Genomic DNA, 20,910 nt, shown 5'->3' with positions numbered 1-20,910 from the left:
TACTTACTGACGCTGCCAACAGATGTCGGATACATCGCGATATTTCACTGGTTGAAATTAACAGTAATATTTCAAGTGTGCATGGCCTGCTATGCACATGTTTATGTTGAAATTGTTGACGCAGATTTTTGTACTCGCTGACCTGAACCTTCGAGGACGATACAGAGTCTTAATCGACGTATCGTGTGATCCACGTTTTCCCCCGCCGCGCCGCATCAAGTGGCTGGAGTTTACGGAGAGGTCGAGATGCTTCAGCCCGGGTAGTAGCTGCCACGCGCGAGTGTTTGCACAGAGGCCGCGACTGTTTGTTGTCGCCGAGCCGTGGGTCGCGCTCTTGTTGATACTTGCTCCTTGTGATCTCGCCGCACCACGTCGGCACGGATGAAGGGGCTCTGCCGTCGCGACGCGGCGATGTCTCTGGTCGAGTGCCGACAGCTGGTTCAGTACGGCGACGGTCACTACCACACATTCCAGTCGGCGCGCGCCTCCCACTGGCTTCCACGGCCTCGCGCATGCGCGCGTGTCCCGGGATATACGCCAAGCCGAGAACGGCTCTGGATCAAAAAAAATAAACATGAAATAATAATTACCGATGGTGAGGACTAAGAGGATGGCAGCAAAGAGCCGCCCAAAATGTTGAGACCTACCAGGATCATGGCCCCCACAAGGGTGGGGCTGGGTGGACCCCTGGGTCCAGAGCCCAGCCCTGTTTATTTTCATCTTGGTGTGTGAAATAAATATACATACTCACTATGGTTATTTTAAAGTAAAATAATTTTATAATTAAAGCTTAGTTTCGGACTTATAAAATAGTAACCATAATTTTATCCTGTATCTTCAGGTTAAACAACATCCTAAAAAGATTGTAGGTAAGAAATAACCATGCAATTTTAATTTAGCACGTGACTGTAAAATTGTTTGTGTTAGGGGGGGGGGGGGATGGGGGCGATCCAGGGTCCAGGGCCCGTAATCGAATGTGTGGAGGTCATGACCAGGATGGTAGCAAGGTGTCGCTCATCTGACGGAGTGGACTTACCACGATGTCAGCCAGGAACCGTCTAAGAAGATGCCACCGCCCGTGGTCGAACCCAGGAGTCAGACGTGCGATCGTCGGTCAACATAGTTTCTTATCTGCCCGAGATCAGACGATGAATGCACCATAGAGGTCAAACATGGTTCAGATAGGAACTAGGTAAATCTACACTATGTCGTTGAGCTCTGCTCGTACAGTAAGTAGTCTTATAACTCATTCATGTAAAGGTTAGACAAATAATTTTTTTATATAAAACTATTAATGCTAACTATTTCAATCTTCAATCATCGCTCGGTTAAAAATAACATTCCCATGAATAAACTTTAAAAAATATATGAAAAATATCTCAGACGCTGCGCATCGTAACTTCCGGCATTCCAATAAACGAAACGCCGCATTTTCAAATAAACTCCACCGTCAATAAGAAGTTTCATTTGAACCAATGTATTTTTAAAACGCGGTGTTCGTTGGAAGCGAACGCGAACACGTGAACGAGAGGGGTCTCAGCGACGCGGCGAGCAATATGGCGGTGGAAGGGTGTTCGGGAACATACCATGAACCATAATTTTTTAGTCACTAAATACAAATTTTAACAATTAATTAAGATTATATTTCAAATAAAAAATACTTACAGCTTATCTCGCTGTCATGTACATATTAAAAATATTACTATATTATTATTTTTTGATTCCATAAATTCTAAACAATGACTAGAAATAATAAAGCACTTACTTAGGGAAATAGGTGTTCTTACCTATATCATAATTGTAATTTCGTAATTTAAAAAACAATTCGTGTTGTATGAGCATGAACAGCAGATTAAAAACACAACATCCTAGCTGGAAGCACACAAAACATAAAATTCACAAAAAGAAAATTATCTTTCCTTGTTGACAACAGCAATTTTTTGCTTTTTTTGTCTTTTTTGGGTATTTTTTATTTTTTTATTTTTTAGTTTTTCGTCAACAGAAAAAGTTCTTAACAATGGCGTATGTCCAAAAACTTACATCATATCAAGTACTAAATAAATAGGAACACAAAAGAAAAAAAGATGTACAAGGGTTTTAATGTATTATTGGAGTGTACAGATGAAGTATCCAAGCAGGATGAGGTTGTTCAGCAGTGTTGCCACATGCCACGGCGACTAGCCGCGCCTCAGGGCGAACTTCAGCACCCTGTTGGGCATGATCTCGGTGACGTAGAGCGCGGAGCCATTGGGCGACACCGCCAGGGCGTGCGGATTGCGCAGCGCCTGCAATCACCGCGCGCCATGCCTATTAGCAGGGCCATGCATATTTCGCGGATTCATTCGGTGATAGGCTAGAATTCAAACACATGTACCTCTTAGATAATTTTGCTATTTGGCTTACTGTTCATCTGGACGAATCTCAAACCAGTTACAAACCCTCAACCAAATAAGGATCGAATCACAGAAGACAAACCAGCTGAGACGACTTGCAAGTCGGCAGCCAATTAACTTGCGTTACTTGCCCGAGTGTACAGGGGTATTTGCAGTCTATCCTGAAGGCCATCGAAACCGCGAATTTTGCAGGTGTCTAGCCCATGCCTATATGTAGGGCCATGCATATTTCGCGGAAAAGATTCCGAGAATATTTATAAGTTAAAACACTGTAAAATCGGTCTGTGTTTCGTGACTGGGTGAATTTATTTCAGGTACATGTCGACTATTACAACGCCAATCACAGTAATCTAGTGCGGAAGCAAACGCGTCCTGGGTGGCTCGGTCAAACAAGGCAACGACTTATCTCGCAGACGGCCGCCAATCACAAGGAAGAAACCGCTGCTGAGGGTTATACCTCGTTGCAGTCTAATAGGCGTTCAGATTTATTCGCAAAAAATGCCTGCCCCTACCTATTAGCATAGCTCAAGTCCCTGCTTCTCGTGAAAGGGAGTTGTTAAAACCTCACATCAAGCAATGGGACCTGCAAGTCAGGCTGCCCAGGCACTTGACCACTTCCAGTACCTGCATCGCCTTGGGTGAGAGTGTTAACGCTGGTTACACCTGAACCCAACACTCAACTGCAAAGAAACAACTATATTTACCCAAGTTTCAACATTTAGGGCAAAACTTGCTTGCCCAAATAGGGGGCCTGACCCGAATATTTTATTCAATAACCTATTGGTAGGGACCGGGAAAATTCGCTGGTTCAATGACCTGTAGGATGTACTCCATAGTTCTACGTACACTCGGTCAAATGCCTCCCACTCATTGGCTGCTGTCTTATGAGACGTTCCAGCGTAGCAGCCTGTGATTCGATAAAGCTTTGGTTGGGTGTTTCTCATTGGCCCAGAGTCATCCAGGTGAGTTGTTAACCAATAGCAGAGGCAGCACTGAGGTATAACGATTTGCATTTTAGCCTATCGCGAAATGTATTCGCGAATTTTTCCAGTCTCTACCTATTGGAAAATAATCTTAGTCAAAAAAAAACTCTTAAGAGGTGGCAGAACATTAACAAAAAGATAAAGTATGTTTGATCAGGTTTTATTTTTATCTTTCTCTTAGCAAAAATATACGTATCACAAATATAACTGACTTTACAATACTTATAGTTTTTATCTTGGTAGATTTAAAATCTCAGGTACATAAGATTTGTTTTTGTTACACACATAAAAATATATTTTTTTAACAAGATAAGTAAGAAAATTTAAGACTGTGATGGTAATTACACAAAAATCAAACTAATTCTATTGATAGCCTGTATAAAAAAAGTGGTCAAGAAAACAAATTAATTAAGTACCTATATAATTTATAAATAAGGTTAAGGTATTTGAAGAGCTAAAGTATTTTTCCAGAAACATTGATGGCCACTAAAACAACTTGAAATCTTTAGTGAAAAAGGTACAGAAAAGTGCCGACAGTGCAACATGAAATCTAACTTTATCAGCACCCATTAAAAAAAAATCTCTAAATTTTAACCCACACATCACATAAGAAAAATTCATAGAAAACTTCCATCATTACAACTGAACAAATAACCTCTGAAATACTACTGGCCATTATAGAAAAAATAACTATACATCATCATTATTATTATTAGCTCTCCTTTCAGTGTAACCCCCTCCCCCTTTTTTCTCTCCCCCCCCCCCCTCTCTCTCTCAACGCTGTTTATCGTGTGTTTGCATCATGATTATGTGCCTAACCTGCTCAAAAGCCGAGCATATATAATCTCAATCCCTCTTCCTTCCTCCCATTGCCACTTAAAACCCATGGAAATTAGAACATCTGAGAAGCAACTAAAACCTTCTAGAACATCTTCACAAGTCTGTGGGCACAAGCCCGTTTGCCTAGTCATATCTAGTGAGTACTTATAGTATGTACATTTCTTGGGATTATTGTTTTACTTTATGTCTGGAAATGACGTACAAGCCATAGTTTCACGGAATTTTTAGTGAGCACTTCTAGTAGCTACATATCCTTTGTGGAGTTTTAAACCTCATGTCTGGCACAGACCTACGAGCCAGATCGCTCAATTATAATTAATGAGTACTTCAAGTACATCTCTTTTGGGGAGTAGTTATAATTCACGTCTATCACAGACCTAAACATGAGATTTCCCAGGCATTTTCTATTCTTCTATTCTTCATTTCTGGCACAGACCTGCAAGTGAGCTTGCCCTAGCATCTTCAGTGAGTATTCTAGTAGCTGCATTTCCTTAGGAGAGTTGGTTTAACTCATGACTAGCAAGGGAACTTCAAGTCTGGTTGCCCAGGCATATTCACTAAGCATTCCTAGTACCTACATCTCCTCAGGGAAGTTGGCATAACTAACAACAAAATAAAGCTGTTAGTTTGGACACTATTGTGAATAATACAAGTTTGTCCCACACAGTACCGAACTCATGGGTCGTGGCCGCCACACGGGTGGGGCTGGGTGGACCCCCGGGTACAGGGCCCTGGTCTGGAGGGGCCCCGGGCCCAGCCTAATTTTAATGCTGTCATCATTTGTGTTTGTTTTTTTCGTTTTCTTCTGTTTTGTAAAACTATTGTGTTTGTTTCGTCTTTTCGTTTTGTCGTTTTTTTTTTTGTCTCGTTACAACTGTTATGCTGACTTTTTTTTTGGGTTCAATATTTTTGGGTTCAATATTTTTGTGTTGTCATCATCTGTGGGGGTTTTTCCGTTCTCTTAGTCAATTTTCTTTGTTTTTCTTTGTTTGTTCACCATATTCCTGTTATGGAATATTATGTGGTGTTTATATCCTGTTGACAACAGCAATTTTTTTGCTTAATTTGTGTTTTTGTCTTTTGGGTATATTTTAGTTTTCTTTTACAGACATACATGTGCTTAGCAATGGCGTATGAATAAAAGCTTACATCAAGTCAAATATACAAACACGCTGTGGTTATTTTCAAGTAAAATAATTTTACAAATAAAGCTTAGCGTGAACTCATAAAATAGTAACCATAATTATACCCCGTATTTTCAGGTTAAATAACATTCTAGAGTGTAGGTAATAAATAACCATGCAATTATAATGTAGCACGTGACTGTAAAATTGAGGGGGGGGGGAAGAGTCTCCGATCCTGGGTCCAGGGCCCGTAATCGAAAGTGGGGGCATGACCGGACTTAAAAAAAGGGCTGTACTCACTGTGGAGGTGGGCTGCCAGTGGTCAACAATGCTCTCTGACAGCGGGTCCACGGTGAAGCCTCGCACCGGAATCATGGGCGACGTCGGTCCGTTTACAGCATACACGTAGCTACCTGCACCCACATGACACACTGTTTATACCACTTACTGCAACTACAAGGCTGATATCCCAAGACACAAAAATAATCTTATCAAATTAGTGTATTGTCATCGGTCCTCGATAAAACTACAAAGTTTGAATTAAATCTGGCCGTTTAAAGTGGGTTAAAATCGCACCCAAAGGAGTCGGTTACAAACATACAAACAAACAAACATACAGGTGAATCTAATATAAAGCGTGTAATAAGGATTTATGTGTTGAACATGGTACAGTTAAATAAACAGTTTAAATGCGTTGATTTCTCGCAAATTTGATCGGATTTTACAATCGGGCAAGGAAAAATCAATACTTCGTATACACAGCTTACGGTACAAATTTTTTTATGATACACAGAAGCTTAAGCTCACTCAGCCTCTATGTTCAGTCTGCGATTCAAACTAACAATAACGAATAGCCATTGTTTATTTATCGTAAGATGCAAAGGTTTGCACTTTGAACTAATACTGCCTGTATCAGTCAGTACTTCTGTAGAATTTCCCCAGCCCCAGAGCAGCTAAAGAAATGCAAAGCTCAGCAGTGTAATTCTTTCAGGAAAAAAAAAAATAGTTTAGAAAAAAAAAGAACAAGCCAGTAACTAGTTATCAGTACGTTTAGAAACTGTAGTGACTTAGCTGTAACTTCACAATCCTCTTAGTGTTTTTACGTACTGAAATTTTCGAATGATTAAATTGCTCTTTATATGGTCATGTATTAATTTCTTAGGTTGCTAAAACAGTGCCTTTTAATGTTGTATTGTATACATGCATATATTGTAGACATGCAAAATTCGCGGATTCATTTAGCGATAGGCTATCATCAAAACAACTATACCTTCGTACCGCTTCTGCGATTGGCCTACATTTTATCCGGGGAACTGTGAGCCAATGGGAAACACTAAACCAAAAAGTGCCGAATTTTACGGACAGCCTGGTTGAGACGTCTCACGCGTCAGTAGCCAATGAACAGGTGTCATTTCAACCGAGTATTTAAAGGACTGTGGAGTCTATCCTAGAGGTCAATGAATCCGCGAATTTCGCAGGTCTCTATAAGTATTGATCTGTGCTCCGTCGGACGAGATGCATCCGTTCACGCGGATCCTTGAAAGTTGATATTCGCTGCCGACAACACTGCGGACCGACGATGATAGCTGCGGGACGAGTCGGGAACAAGGGTTCAAGGCACTGCAGTTGGCATCTCGACGACCTCGGGGGAGACAGCCCGCATGACCTCTCGTGGGGAAACTATTCAACCAACACCCCTCGCCGCGGTACAGTCTGCGAGGAAACACCCGATACTCAGTACAGTCCGCAAAGGAACTACCCTTGCTACCGCACAGTCAGTACAGCCCGTGAAGCAACATCCTTCACTTAATACAGTCCGGAACAGAACACATCTTAAACGTGTAGCTTACTTAAAACTTTCGCTGCGGTACTATCGTTAGTTGATAACGTAAGAGTAAATTCAGGGGCGCAACAACTAAATTTCCAAAGGGGGGGCAATATATCTACCTTTTTATAAAGAATCATCGATCCCCCCTATTAAAGTGGGTGGTCCGGGGGTCCTCCCCCGGGAAAATTTGTATTTCAAGGTGGAAAATGGTGCTATTTAAGCAGTTATATTTATCTAAAAATTGATTACACAGCACTTTCTTTGCCCCAGTTTGCCCCCACTTCAAGGTTTCAGAGGGGGGGGGGGCAAAATACCCTTGCCCCCCCCCCTTGTTGTTGCGCCCCTGAGTACATTAGTACATTAGTATCAGTTATAAAAAAAACAATAAGAAACAGCAATGTTCATGGTTTAGAATTCAAATTATACTTTATTTTTGTCTTTTTTTCTAAGCTACTGAATGAACTTGATAAAATATTTATAGTAATAAGATTTGTAGCTATCTTAAACATTATGGTATGAATATAGTTTAAATTCTCCCTAAAGAGGTAAAAGATGGAAAATATGGTTTTACAGTAATCGTATCTGCGAAGCTAACAAAACAAAAGTAAATTTATGGTCATGGATAATAAACATATCAAAACTAGCAATTAACAAATTATAATATTTGTACATGTAGCTAATTTAAATTTGTCACATAATTTACAAATTCTATTATAGTTGATAACTATGGTATAAGTAATCATGACTTAGGAAGTCTACAGAGATAACACCAAAAGCTCACAATAAGATTATTTAAAGGTGGGAAATGCCAAAAGAAAAATTTGACAAAATTGGACCAATGACGTACAATCACATAATTTTATAACTGCCCACCACAGTAACACGTTTACAGAAAAAATTTACAGATATTCACAACCGAACAAGTTAACTCCTCACATGCACATACAGAGTCTTAAACATATATCTCTGTTATATTCTACGTCCTGAACGAGATCAAGACAAGAGGTTCTCAGCTTTAAACTTTATTTTAGCACCAACCCCAAAAGTGCAAATTACAGAATCAAAAAAGAATCAGTGTCAGAAGCACACAGTCGCAGAAAACTAATCAAAGCAGCGAAAATTCAAAGGAAGAAGGAAGTAAGCAAACCCACATGTCGGTATAAAAGATTCTTAAACTATAGTCGACCGAAAATTACTTATTAATCGAATCAGTACTGATATAATTGATGAAATGATACTAGCTTTGACTGAAAAAACGGAAATTGATGGCCACCACAGATTTCATATATCAAGAGTAAAGAAGAGAACATGGTGTTATGACTCGCTCTGAGCACTCTGGCAAGCGGCTTCGAGGCTCGCCCTGAGTCAAACACGGGTTGTCAGCAATTTCAACACCGCCAGCGAAACAGCGACGCGGGTCGCCGCTGCGAGAGAAAAGAGGGACAACACGGAACATCAACACGGACGCGGACAGAAGGATAAAAACGACAGCCCCCGTCGAGAAGGGGCTTCTTCTGGTCACCGGCGACTGGACGGCTGAAGTCGCGACACCGGAACCACGGAGCGCCGTGGTCCTCGGCCGCCGCAGTCCGTCGTCGAGAACCTGCCGCGAGCGCGACCCAGCACAGCGCGGGTAAGGAACCTGCCGAGGTGTGGTAGCGAGGCTCCCCGATCATTGTCGGAATTAGGTGACAGCTAACACTGTAATAGTACGTGACAGTAAATCAAGTCTCTATATTGAATTGTCTTTCATTCTTAGGCTTGATCCTCCTATCACCCTGTCTTGGAAAAGTCAAGAATTGAAATCAACTTATATTTGAATCATAACAAAGTGCTACTGGTGACATTGGCGACGACTGACCGCAGGTAGCGACAGCGAACACCCGCCCCAGGTCGGGCTCCTGCACGGTCACGGCGGGCGGCTCCCTTCTTGAGCGACCCTCCAGACCAGCGCGAGGACACACCACCCTCATGTTCTCCCTGTCGGCGATACACAGCAGGTCCAGGGACTCCACCAGAGCCAGGCTGTGTGGCACATGGAGCGACAGGAACTCTGCAACACAGCACTACAGGGTCTCCAGACCACCCTCATGTTCTCCCTGTCGGCGATACACAGCAGGTCCAGGGACTCCACCAGAGCCAGGCTGTGTGGCACATGGAGCGACAGGAACTCTGCAACACAGCACTACAGGGTCTCCAGACCACCCTCATGTTCTCCCTGTCGGCGATACACAGCAGGTCCAGGGACTCCACCAGAGCCAGGCTGTGTGGCACATGGAGCGACAGGAACTCTGCAACACAGCACTACAGGGTCTCCAGACCACCCTCATGTTCTCCCTGTCGGCGATACACAGCAGGTCCAGGGACTCCACCAGAGCCAGGCTGTGTGGCACATGGAGCGACAGGAACTCTGCAACACAGCACTACAGGGTCTCCAGACCACCCTCATGTTCTCCCTGTCGGCGATACACAGCAGGTCCAGGGACTCCACCAGAGCCAGGCTGTGTGGCACATGGAGCGACAGGAACTCTGCAACACAGCACTACAGGGTCTCCAGACCACCCTCATGTTCTCCCTGTCGGCGATACACAGCAGGTCCAGGGACTCCACCAGAGCCAGGCTGTGTGGCACATGGAGCGACAGGAACTCTGCAACACAGCACTACAGGGTCTCCAGACCACCCTCATGTTCTCCCTGTCGGCGATACACAGCAGGTCCAGGGACTCCACCAGAGCCAGGCTGTGTGGCACATGGAGCGACAGGAACTCTGCAACACAGCACTACAGGGTCTCCAGACCACCCTCATGTTCTCCCTGTCGGCGATACACAGCAGGTCCAGGGACTCCACCAGAGCCAGGCTGTGTGGCACATGGAGCGACAGGAACTCTGCAACACAGCACTACAGGGTCTCCAGACCACCCTCATGTTCTCCCTGTCGGCGATACACAGCAGGTCCAGGGACTCCACCAGAGCCAGGCTGTGTGGCACATGGAGCGACAGGAACTCTGCAACACAGCACTACAGGGTCTCCAGACCACCCTCATGTTCTCCCTGTCGGCGATACACAGCAGGTCCAGGGACTCCACCAGAGCCAGGCTGTGTGGCACATGGAGCGACAGGAACTCTGCAACACAGCACTACAGGGTCTCCAGACCACCCTCATGTTCTCCCTGTCGGCGATACACAGCAGGTCCAGGGACTCCACCAGAGCCAGGCTGTGTGGCACATGGAGCGACAGGAACTCTGCAACACAGCACTACAGGGTCTCCAGACCACCCTCATGTTCTCCCTGTCGGCGATACACAGCAGGTACAGAGAGTCCATGCGCGCACACCATGCAACGAAATTTTCACGGGATGAAAAAAAAAAAAAAAAAAAAGGCTACAAATAAAAATTATATTTTTGCTTTTAAATACTTTACTTTAGTAATTGATATTGAATACTTGTCCATATAATTAAAAACATTTTTTATTGTGATTTATATTGATCCAAATTGTTTTATACTTTTTTTTAGCGTATTTTAAAGTTTAATTACATTCGTGAGTTTGTTTCATTATTTATAATTTATTTTATTTATAAATTACTATATTTTAATAACTATTATATAATAAATAATTAAATTCTTATTTATAAGAAATATCGGTATATTTATTATGTTCTTTATTAATTCAAATTTAACTCAATTATCATTAAATTAAATATTTAATTTTATTCACGTGTTTATGTTAATATGTAATACTGTAAATATATTGTTTTTTTTTTTTGTTTTTTTTACTTCACCAACCCTATTTATAATACTCTCCCATCCTTTTATTTTATTTCTATGAATAATTTGCATGTAAAATTAGAGTTTTTTTTATATTACGCTAAGTAATTATAACTTTTAACACGCATACATAAGCACTCGCACTCATTTTTTAAAAATAAATAGTAAACGTTAAAAATGAGTCCAGGAACATCAGACTTGGATGTAAGCTTTTGGACATACGCCATTGCTAAGCACGTGTATGTCTGTAGAAGAAAACTACAAAAACCCCAAAAGACAAAAACACAAATTAAGCAAAAAATGGCTGTTGTCAACAGGATATAAACACCACATAATATTCCATAACAGAGTCGCACCTGTGTTTTCGTACCATGTGCGTCTCTGCCTGAGGACGGGAGCAGATAGCAGTTCCCGAAACGTCGCTTGTTTTGTTTTGGAAAACTATTGTGTTTGTTTCGTCTTTTCGTTTTGTCGTGTTTTTGTATCGTTTCAACTGTTGTGCTGAATTATTTTGAGTTCAATATTTTTGTGGTGTCATCATTTGTGGGTTGTTTTTTTTCTCGTTATCTTAGTCCATTTTTCTTTGTTTTTCTTTGTTTGTTGACCATATTCCTATTATGGAATATTATGTGGTGTTTATATCCTGTTGACAACAGCAATTTTTTTGCTTAATTTGTGTTTTTGTCTTTTGGGTTTTTTGTAGTTTTCTTCTACAGACATACATGTGCTTAGCAATGGCGTATGTCCAAAAGCTTACATCAAGAACATCAGTGAATATTTCTGACAAAACATTTAATTGGATGTTTTTTTCCCTGCTTATGTTACTGCGGCAATGAGAACTGATTGTCCGGGAATATCTGGTGGAGCGAACACGCAATGAGCAGCCAGAGCCCTCTCACCGGGAGGCTGCGGAACCACGCGCAGCAGGACCCCCTGCGGGCTGAACTCCAGCACGCGCGAGTTGCAGTAGCCGTCGGCGATGAACACGACGCCGCTGGAGGCGACGGCGACGGCGGTCGGCTGGCACAGGTGCCCCAGGCCGCTGCCCGGCTGCAGGCGCTGTCCGAACACCATGGAGGGCGCCACGCCGCCCGGCTCCCACTGCGACATCGCGGAACAACCCTGGTCGAGAAGCCTGCCCGAACACGCACGAATATTCACCTTCGGCCAACCTCGGAATTTGTTTTATTTTTGCGCCGCGAGTTGAAACTTAAATTATAGACATTAACGAATAATTTGCTTATTCAAAATGGTCCGAAGCACGCAGGTGTAGGTTCGGCTCCCGGGAGTTCACTGCCTGTTGTGTTAGGGCTGACTCCCTATGTACGATGGGCATGGCCCGCCTGGCAGGCTTCACCTCCAGTGCCGGTTGTGTTTCTGAAAGACATGGGATTTTGAATTACAAGCTTGCAACCATGCCAGAATACGAATAGGTCTTGACTTAATTCACCTGTAACTTTATACACCGACAGTTCCTCTATATATAACTAGTAGTATAGTAGTAGATATTAGAGATTTGTAAATTAGTAATAAGCCCTAGATACTAAGTAATAGTCATCAAAAATATATATTTCTAAAATAATAATAAAAAACTAAAAAAAAAATAAAAAAAAATTAAAAATATATATATATATTTTTAGTTCTTATTTTAGTTTTATCTTAAGCACTGCACGTCCATCCCTGAGTTGGGTGTTTGCATATTTCGTAACGAAATGCCTAGTTTGTAAGTCATTTATCTTTTTCTGTTTTAGTTTCTTAGTTTTTTAGGTGCTGACTGGCGGCGGAGTGAGTGGTCAGTGCAACCACTCACCACCAGGAGCGCTTGCATCCCTGGTCACTAAATCCAGTCCTGGATAAAAAGCAAAGCGGACTACGAGTCCAAGTTCCCAACCCCCGCATGGTAGACTCTTTTCTACTCTGTCCAACACTTCATCCAGACCATCCTCTGTCTCCTGTAAACTCCTACACGTAATGCATGCCAATTTGCATCCCGCATGAATGTGCCCAGGGTTTTCCCTGTGTCTATGCAGGTTTTACCTGGGCCCAACCTATCTCTAGTTATAGTCTAGATTTAAGAGTGAGGGGAGTTAGTCATGGCGCCAATCGCTGCCATGGCTGGCCAATCCCCTCCTAGCACATGATGCATGCGACCCTCTCCTTGCATGGCTAATCCCAGCATGACTAGGCGTATAGGCTTCGGCCTGAGACGCACCTAGGTCCCTCCCTAACCCGGACCCCTCCAAAATACACTTAGTTTTAGTTAGGTTAGGAAAAAAAAAAAAATAATCGCGCAGGAAAAATGAATTCAAATATTAAAAGTGGTATGTTAGGTTAGCTACATTAAAACACTTTAAAACACTATGGACGGTTAGTTAGGTTAGTATAGCTACATTAAAATAAACAGAGAAATATAAATATATATAAATAAACCCGAGGTTGGCCGAAGGTGAATATTCGGGCGTGTTCGCGGGCAGGGACAGAACTTGATGTAGGTACATCTTAGGCTTCCCTGGCAAGGTCGTGGCAACGGCTTGCCACGTCGTTTTTTTTTATTCTGTTTAGTTTGGTACTATATTTCCACTATTCACTTAGGTTTTTTTTTTTTTGACGCAGTTTGTTTTTAGCTTTGACTTTGTACCTTAAAATTTCCTTAATTTTGCAGAACCGTATTTTTCATTCGTGGCTTTAACGTTGCTGGTTTAGGCTTAGATTATTTGCAAATTTCACTAAAATAAATTCTATAACATTAAGTTGGTTATTTTCTGTATTATAGTCTTTTTTTTAATTTTTAAATGGTGGCAAGAACAGGTAAATACTTGCAGTTATTTTTTTTATTAGTAATGATATTTAATGTTATTTAGAGACAAAAAAATCAGTGAATCAGTGCTTTCATAAATATTTTGTCTGTTGTTTAACTCCCAATTTACATCTCATAAAAACTTTTAAAAAATGGGCTTAAATGCGTTTCTGAGCAAAACTCGAAGTGTGCTAAGCCAGGTCCAAATCGAACAACAGACGATATGAACAGTTTACAGTTTTCAATGAGCAAAAAATACAGTAATTTGTATCTTATTTATAAAAATTCAAATAAACACGTTACAATTTATAGGTATATAGTTATCAGTAAATTATAATCAGATTCGGTGTTACTATATTTTAAGATGTAGTCGGCGGATTATTTGATTCTTGAAGACATTGATAATTACTTTCCGAAATGTTCATTTTAAATACTTTCCTCGTTGAAAATATCCTGGTTACATTGTAATATGGAATTTCAAGGGTTTAATGAATTCAATACAAGATCGAAATACGGTACAAATAAATGTTAAGCAAAGAGCTTGACATCATTTTAAGACGCCGTCACGACAAAAATAAGCTAAGACAGCTGATTATGGGGCTAAGAAGACTTCTTATGTCGTATTAAATGCGCCGAAAAACTTAAATGCTTTACGTAAGTCTAACTTGGCTGTAGGCTAATTCTCTTTGCACGGCGTGATTTGAAAAAAACTGAAATATTTCCAAAAATTTTCACTTTAAAAAAAAAAATTCAGCTTGGAAGAGTTAAAACACGTTAATTGCGTGGATATAATTTTTTTTTTAACTGTTTGTAAATCTAATAAAGTTCGTATAGAAAATACCTCAACACTGCCGAGTAGATATTTCACAAAATTAATAACAGGTTTACATTACTCATAAGATGAAGTCTGTGATCCATGTTTGCTTATAAAAGTACATGTAGGTATGCATTGAAATACGGAATGCGTGGTGGGACAGGCGTGTATACGACGGAGACGTGTTACCTTGAAGACCTGATGAAGCGCGACGTCAGTAAGCCACATGTCACCTCGGGGAGATATCGTTATGCCGTGCGGCATGTAGAACAGACTGCGACCCCAACTGGCCCGCACCGAGCCGTGCTCCGGATCCAGAACCAGCACAGTGTCCACGGGAATGGGGCCTTCAGACACGTGCTGGAAGTGGTTCGTGCTGTTGAAGGAGCTGCGACAACCACACAACCATGTTTAGGCTCGTACTGCCCGTAGAAATCGTGCCTATACGAGAAAACTCGTAAAAGCACAAATTGACTGAGAATCCTCAAGTTGAGGGTGTGACATTTTAGTATGCACCAGAAATGCATTGAAATAATCGCGCATTACACAAAGGAAATTTAGCAGATTAGTAGTATAGGAATGTATGTCCGGCGGCTGGCTTCTGGCTGCGGTGCTGTGTGTCCTTTCCGCCATCTTGGATTTTGACGTCACGGCGGCCATCTTGGACGAGCGTAACGTGACAATATGCGTAACGTGACACTTTTTCGTGCGTGCAGCCGGCGTAACGGGACACAGCGTAACGGGACACAGCGTAACGGGACATAACGTAACGGGACAAGTATATCACGGCGGCCATTTTGGATCCGACATCTTTGATGATGCCATTTTGTTTTCTAGAAAATTCCGGCGATGTGTTTTCCGCCATTTTGAATCATGTCGTCACCGTTGCAATTTTCGTTACGGCAGCCATCTTTAACTTTTTTATTTATTATCCGATTTTAACGAATTTTTTTTAAAATTTATAAAAAAATTAAATTAATAAAATTTTAATAAATTATTAATAAAAAATTACATAAACGACACGGAGCTCGGAGTCCTCGGTTCGAACCCGACGAGGTCAAAAAAAAAATTAAAAATGGCTACCGTTCCTTCCCTCACAGTGGACGCAGACAGACTGTCCCCCACCACTTATGTCAAAGTATACATATCTTCACCTAGTATGACGTCATGTCCGTCATCTTGAAATTTGGACGCCATCTTGGAAATCCGTAATTTTTATGTTAGAAAATCGGGAAAAATTCCAAAATTCATCAAAAAATTAACGTAATAGAATTCTGATTGATTATATCGATGTTCGTCCTTGGTTCGAAACCGGTGAGGGCAAAAAATAAAAAAAAATCAGATCCTTCCTCCACAGAAGCCACCTACAGACTGACCTACCACCACCAATAACTAGGTATTTACCATCAGCTGGTATGACATCATGTCCGCCATCTTGTCTTTGTCCGCTGGAGGGAACCATCTTGTTTTCGTCTGCTAGAGTGTGCTGGAGTCATGTTAGTATAATGTTCTGTTCACCATAACTTTGACCTTGACCTTGGACTTTGACCTTGACCATGAAATTTGACCTTGACCTTGAACTTTGACCTTGACCTTAAACTTTGACCTTGACCTTGAAAATTGACCTTAGCCTTTGACCTTGACCTTGAACTTTGACCTTGACCTTGAACTTTGACCTTGACCTTGAAATTTGACCTTGACCTTGAAATTTGACCTTGACCTTGATGTCCATCACGGATCCGTCATTTTATGTTCAGTACATGTTACCAGGAGCTGCCACATGCTAGTGGTCATTGCCACCATCATGTTTTCGTCTGCTGGAGGACTCCATATTGTGTGTACTCGTCTTACCATCATGATAATTTTTTAATAACATGCTACAGTGCAGTAATCATTTATTATTACTCAGGTGCCCGACATCTTGAAATTCGGCCGACATCTTGAAATCATGTAATTATTTAGTTAGAAATGCGGGAAAAATTCCAATAGTCTCCGTAAAAATCAATTATTAATTTACAAATTGAATCGATGGATCCCTGTCCACGGTTCGATTCTTGACCAGAGACAGTTGTAACTAATTATTAAATAAATGTTAGGTTCTGTTTTCCATAACCTTTCGCGGAGTTAATTAATCATTCACTCTACGAAAAAAAAACTCAAGTCAATATACCGGACCAACGAATTAAATCAGTGCCGATTAGCCTATTATGAAAGTCTAATTTTTCAATAATCTGAATAACATATAAACCGTTCATGTACAAAGCCACACATATAGATCAATTGTCTTCAGTCCATGAGACCGAGTCATGTCATTATCAGACGTATAGGCTAGTCATTTCAGGACCACATGACCTTCGTAATCCATCGTGACATTTTTATACATTCTAAAGGACCAAGTGACCTTGAAAAATATTTTAGTAACACCAAGAGGTTGACGACAGTCGTCGTACCCTCCCAGATACAGAGGCCGTACCTGGCCACCGACGCGGGCCTGAGGGGGCCTATTTTCCCCCCCAGTGAACCCCAGTGTGTGCGACGGCCAGGGACGCACCCGCGTGCGCCCTAGCATGCCAACGAGTGTTTTTTCTATGTGACTTTATCTTTTATTTCAGTGTGTATATATTTGTAAACGATTAAGGGATTTGAATGTGTGTAATTAACTTATTTTATTTATTATTCATTGTGCAAGTTCGCTGTGTAATTAATGTCTCGTGTATGTCTTTGTAAATAATTCAATAACTTTTTCTGAAGTGTTTCGCCGTAGTATGTAATTGCAGCCTGGCGCGCCGCGGGACGGAGCTCTCTCCCACGCCGGCCGATTTTCCCCTCCCTCCCCGCCACCCGCGGGCGCCGGCCCGCGGGCGAGCGGGGAGAGGCAGTCGCGTCCTGGTCTCGAGCGGAGACAGACGTGTTCGTTGCTCCGCGAGCCGCGCACGTTGCGCTCGGGATTGAACGTTCGCTCAGTCCGCAGTCGGTCACGGCAGCTGAGCTGCCACCGCGAATCAGCTTAGCATTGTTAACTTACGAGTCATCGGGAGACGTGTCTAGCGGGCAGTTTCTACAACGCGAACGTGGTGCTACGAGTCTCTGAACTTTTCGCCGTCCACGGAACATTACGTAACGGGCCGCGTATGTACAGCGTTCCGTCTTCGGGCCCTTTCTCACTGGGTCAGCCTAGCATTAATAAACTTTACGATTCGCGCCGAAACGTATTTGAGAACCGCCCCGTCATCAGGGAGTCCGTGTCGCCGTGGTAGGGCACTTGTTCCGCGACGGTTCCGCCAGGCTGCGGCAGGACTTTATAAGCGTTAATAAAAGACGGCTCGTGAAATTCGTTAATGCCGTGTTCTGCTTGCGACAACCTACCAACATTCCTCGCAATCACTTCACTCTCCCTCCAGGTCCCGCCTTTCCCGGTCCCGGCCACGTTGGCCTGGACCCACACCTCTCCGACGAGGGCAGTACGGGCATAACAGGACATTTATTTCAACGGGAAAACGGGGACCTGAAGCCGAGGGACGTCATTTGGCGCCCAACGTGGGGCCGTAAGCATACGCAAGCGCACGCAAGCGCACGCAAGCGCACGCAAGCGCGCAGGTGCAGGACAGAACGGAAGCAGGTGCGGCTGCGCGGCGTGGGAGCGGCTCGAATTCGAGACGTCGCGCCGGCGCGCCGGCGGGAGATAACGCAGCGCGGGAACGGCGCGAACACGAGACGTTTCGGCGAGAGATAGCGCGTCGTGGGGGACAGAAATACAAGACGGCGGTGCAGCGGTATCCCGGACTGAAGATAACGCGCTGGGGAGGATCGTATTGTATTACTGGGGGAGATTGTGTTCACGATCCGCGGATCAGTAGCACAGGAGGACAGGATGGCGTGGAAACAGGCGGGACAAGAAAGATACGATCTAATCAGTTTCGAAACGGACTTGTGTGAGGAGGGAGACTCCGCGAAAATGGACGTAAAGAACGAGGTTTGCGGGTCCGGCGGCGCGGCCGAGGGCGCAAACAGCACGGACAGCACAGTTGAGGACAGTAAACGGGAACAGGGGGACAGGCACGCGGACGCAGATGGGCCGGTAGTGCGGTACGTGAGCACGCAGTTTGAGTTGCCAGAGTTTGCGGGGAGAGACAACGAGGACCCGCGGGAGTTTTTGCGGGAGTGTGAACACCTCCTAAAACTGTACGAAGTGCGACGGGCGGAGTGGACGCCGCGAGTGGCGGGACAGCTCCGCGGCGAGGCAAGGAACTGGTGGTCAATGGCCGGGAGTTTTGATACCGAGTGGGGACATTTTGTGCGCCAAGTCAAAACTAGGTTTGATAACGATCAGGCGCGGGCAATGTGTTTGCGGACATTTTATTGCCGAAACCAGGAGGAGGACGAGAGTGCAGAGCAGTTCATTTACGAGAAGTTACGCATGTTCCGCCGATTGGGGACAAGTGGGGACGTGAGTGCGGCGTTGCCAACCATTGTCGAACAATTGCTGCCAGAGTTTCGCCCCTTCATGAGGACGGCTGCTGGTCGTGACACGGAGGAGTTCGTGGCCCTCGCCCGCGTGATCGAACGTGACATGTCGCAGTGGAGGACGGCACTCAGGGGCGCGAGAGCTCCCCGTGCTCGCTCGGGGCCGCGAGGGGTCACCGTCACAGAGGTCACGGACAGTGACTTGACCGTGGTGAGCTACGCCGGCGGCGCGGGACCGCGCAGGACAACAGACCGCGGTGGCACCAGGGAACGCCCGGAACCAGCTGCGACAGGAGGAGGACGTCACGAGCGGACAGATACGAGAGAGAGGGACGAACGTCCGCCGCGATGCCGTTTTTGCCCGGACGCGTACCATTGGCATCGCCTCTGCCCCACCAGAGCCGCGTGGGAGGAGGCGCGCGAAGGCAACACGTCGCAGGCGGGAAACGCAGGACCGGGGGCGGAGGGACAACTGGGTGCCGCTCCCCGGCCCGCCAGCCACCGGCAGTCCCAGTAACTGACAGAACACGTCGACCACCACCGGCGCCTACCGCACTAACGTCCTGTATGCCGCCGGGAAGCAGGGGACAACGGGACTACTCCTCATCAGCTGTCCCCATGCCGAGGCAACTGCGGGGACAGCTGACTGCCGGCGCCACCACCGCGGCCCTGAGGCCGGGTATACCAGGGCCGGACCAGCCGCCTCGTCGACACGCCGTCGACGGGGTGGACAACCAGAGCGTCAGCGCAGGCATCCCGCCGGCCATCTCCGTGCAGGGACAGCTGACTGCCGGCGCCACCACCGCGGCCCTGAGGCCGGTTATACCAGGGCCGGACCAGCCGCCTCGTCGACACGCCGTCGACGGGGTGGACAATCAGAGCATCAGCGCAGGCGTCCCGCCGGCCATCTCCGGGCAGGGACAGCTGACTGCCGGCGCCACCACCGCGGCCCTGAGGCCGGGTGTACCAGGGCCGGACCAGCCGCCTCGTCGACACGCCGTCGACGGGGTGGACAATCAGAGCATCAGCGCAGGCGTCCCGCCGGCCATCTCCGGGCAGGGACAGCTGACTGCCGGCGCCACCACCGCGGCCCTGAGGCCGGGTGTACCAGGGCCGGACCAGCCGCCTCGTCGACACGCCGTCGACGGGGTGGACAATCAGAGCATCAGCGCAGGCATCCCGCCGACCATCTCCGGGCAGGGACAGCTGACTGCCGGCGCCACCACCGCGGCCCTGAGGCCGGGTATACCAGGGCCGGACCAGCCGCCTCGTCGATACGCCGTCGACGGGGCGGACAACCAGAGCATCAGCGCAGGCATCCCGCCGGCCATCTCCGTGCAGGGACAGCTGACTGCCGGCGCCACCGCCGCGGCCCTGAGGCCGGTTATACCAGGGCCGGACCAGCCGCCTCGTCGACCTGTCGTCGACGAGGTGGACCACCGGAACGTCAACACGTCGGCGCCGGAGCGAGCCGCGGACCTCGCCGCGAGTTCCCCACGCCCGGACGGCCAGGTGGCCGGGGGCGGTGGGGGACAGACGACTGCACAGCTGGGGCAGGTCGGCCCCGAGGAGCCGGAGCTGCTGCGAATTCCTGTCCGCGCTAACGGGCGGGAGATGCTGGCCCTGGTGGACACCGCCGCCAGCCGAACCTACATCGCGGCCCACCTGGTGGGAGCGGAGGCAGTGACACCGCGGAGGGAGCTGGTGCAGCTGGCCACCAGGGATGCCGTCGTTGCAGCAGGGGGCATCACTCAGGTAACAATGAGCATCGTTGGTCACGTTAGCCACGTCGAGGCCTGGGTGGTCCCCGAGCTCCGCGAGGGGCTGATTCTGGGGGTCCCATGGCTGCACGAGGTCGACGCCACCGTGGAAGTACGAGCTGGCCGGATGCACTTCGGCAC

The 20,910-nt window shown here is 45.7% G+C and overlaps 1 protein-coding gene across 1 annotated transcript in view; it reads right to left on the bottom strand.

Moving 5' to 3' along the window:
* Positions 1 to 2,080: 2,080 nt before the first annotated feature.
* Positions 2,081 to 20,910, bottom strand: part of LOC134532643 (peptidyl-alpha-hydroxyglycine alpha-amidating lyase 2-like) — a 49,404-nt gene continuing 30,574 nt past the window's right edge. The window contains exons 4-8 of the mRNA XM_063369287.1: positions 14,735 to 14,933; positions 11,834 to 12,035; positions 9,030 to 9,221; positions 5,641 to 5,753; positions 2,081 to 2,285 (exon numbers count right to left, since the gene is read on the bottom strand). Of these exons, the coding sequence (XP_063225357.1) occupies positions 2,178 to 2,285; positions 5,641 to 5,753; positions 9,030 to 9,221; positions 11,834 to 12,035; positions 14,735 to 14,933 (814 nt within the window). The 3' untranslated portion in view covers positions 2,081 to 2,177. The remainder of the gene's footprint in view (positions 2,286 to 5,640; positions 5,754 to 9,029; positions 9,222 to 11,833; positions 12,036 to 14,734; positions 14,934 to 20,910) is intronic.

This window comes from Bacillus rossius, chromosome 6 (genome assembly GCF_032445375.1).
Source record: "Bacillus rossius redtenbacheri isolate Brsri chromosome 6, Brsri_v3, whole genome shotgun sequence".
NCBI lineage: Eukaryota > Metazoa > Arthropoda > Insecta > Phasmatodea > Bacillidae > Bacillus > Bacillus rossius.
The sequence above is the reverse complement of the archived record's forward strand: the minus strand, read 5'-3'. Positions and strand labels throughout refer to the sequence as shown.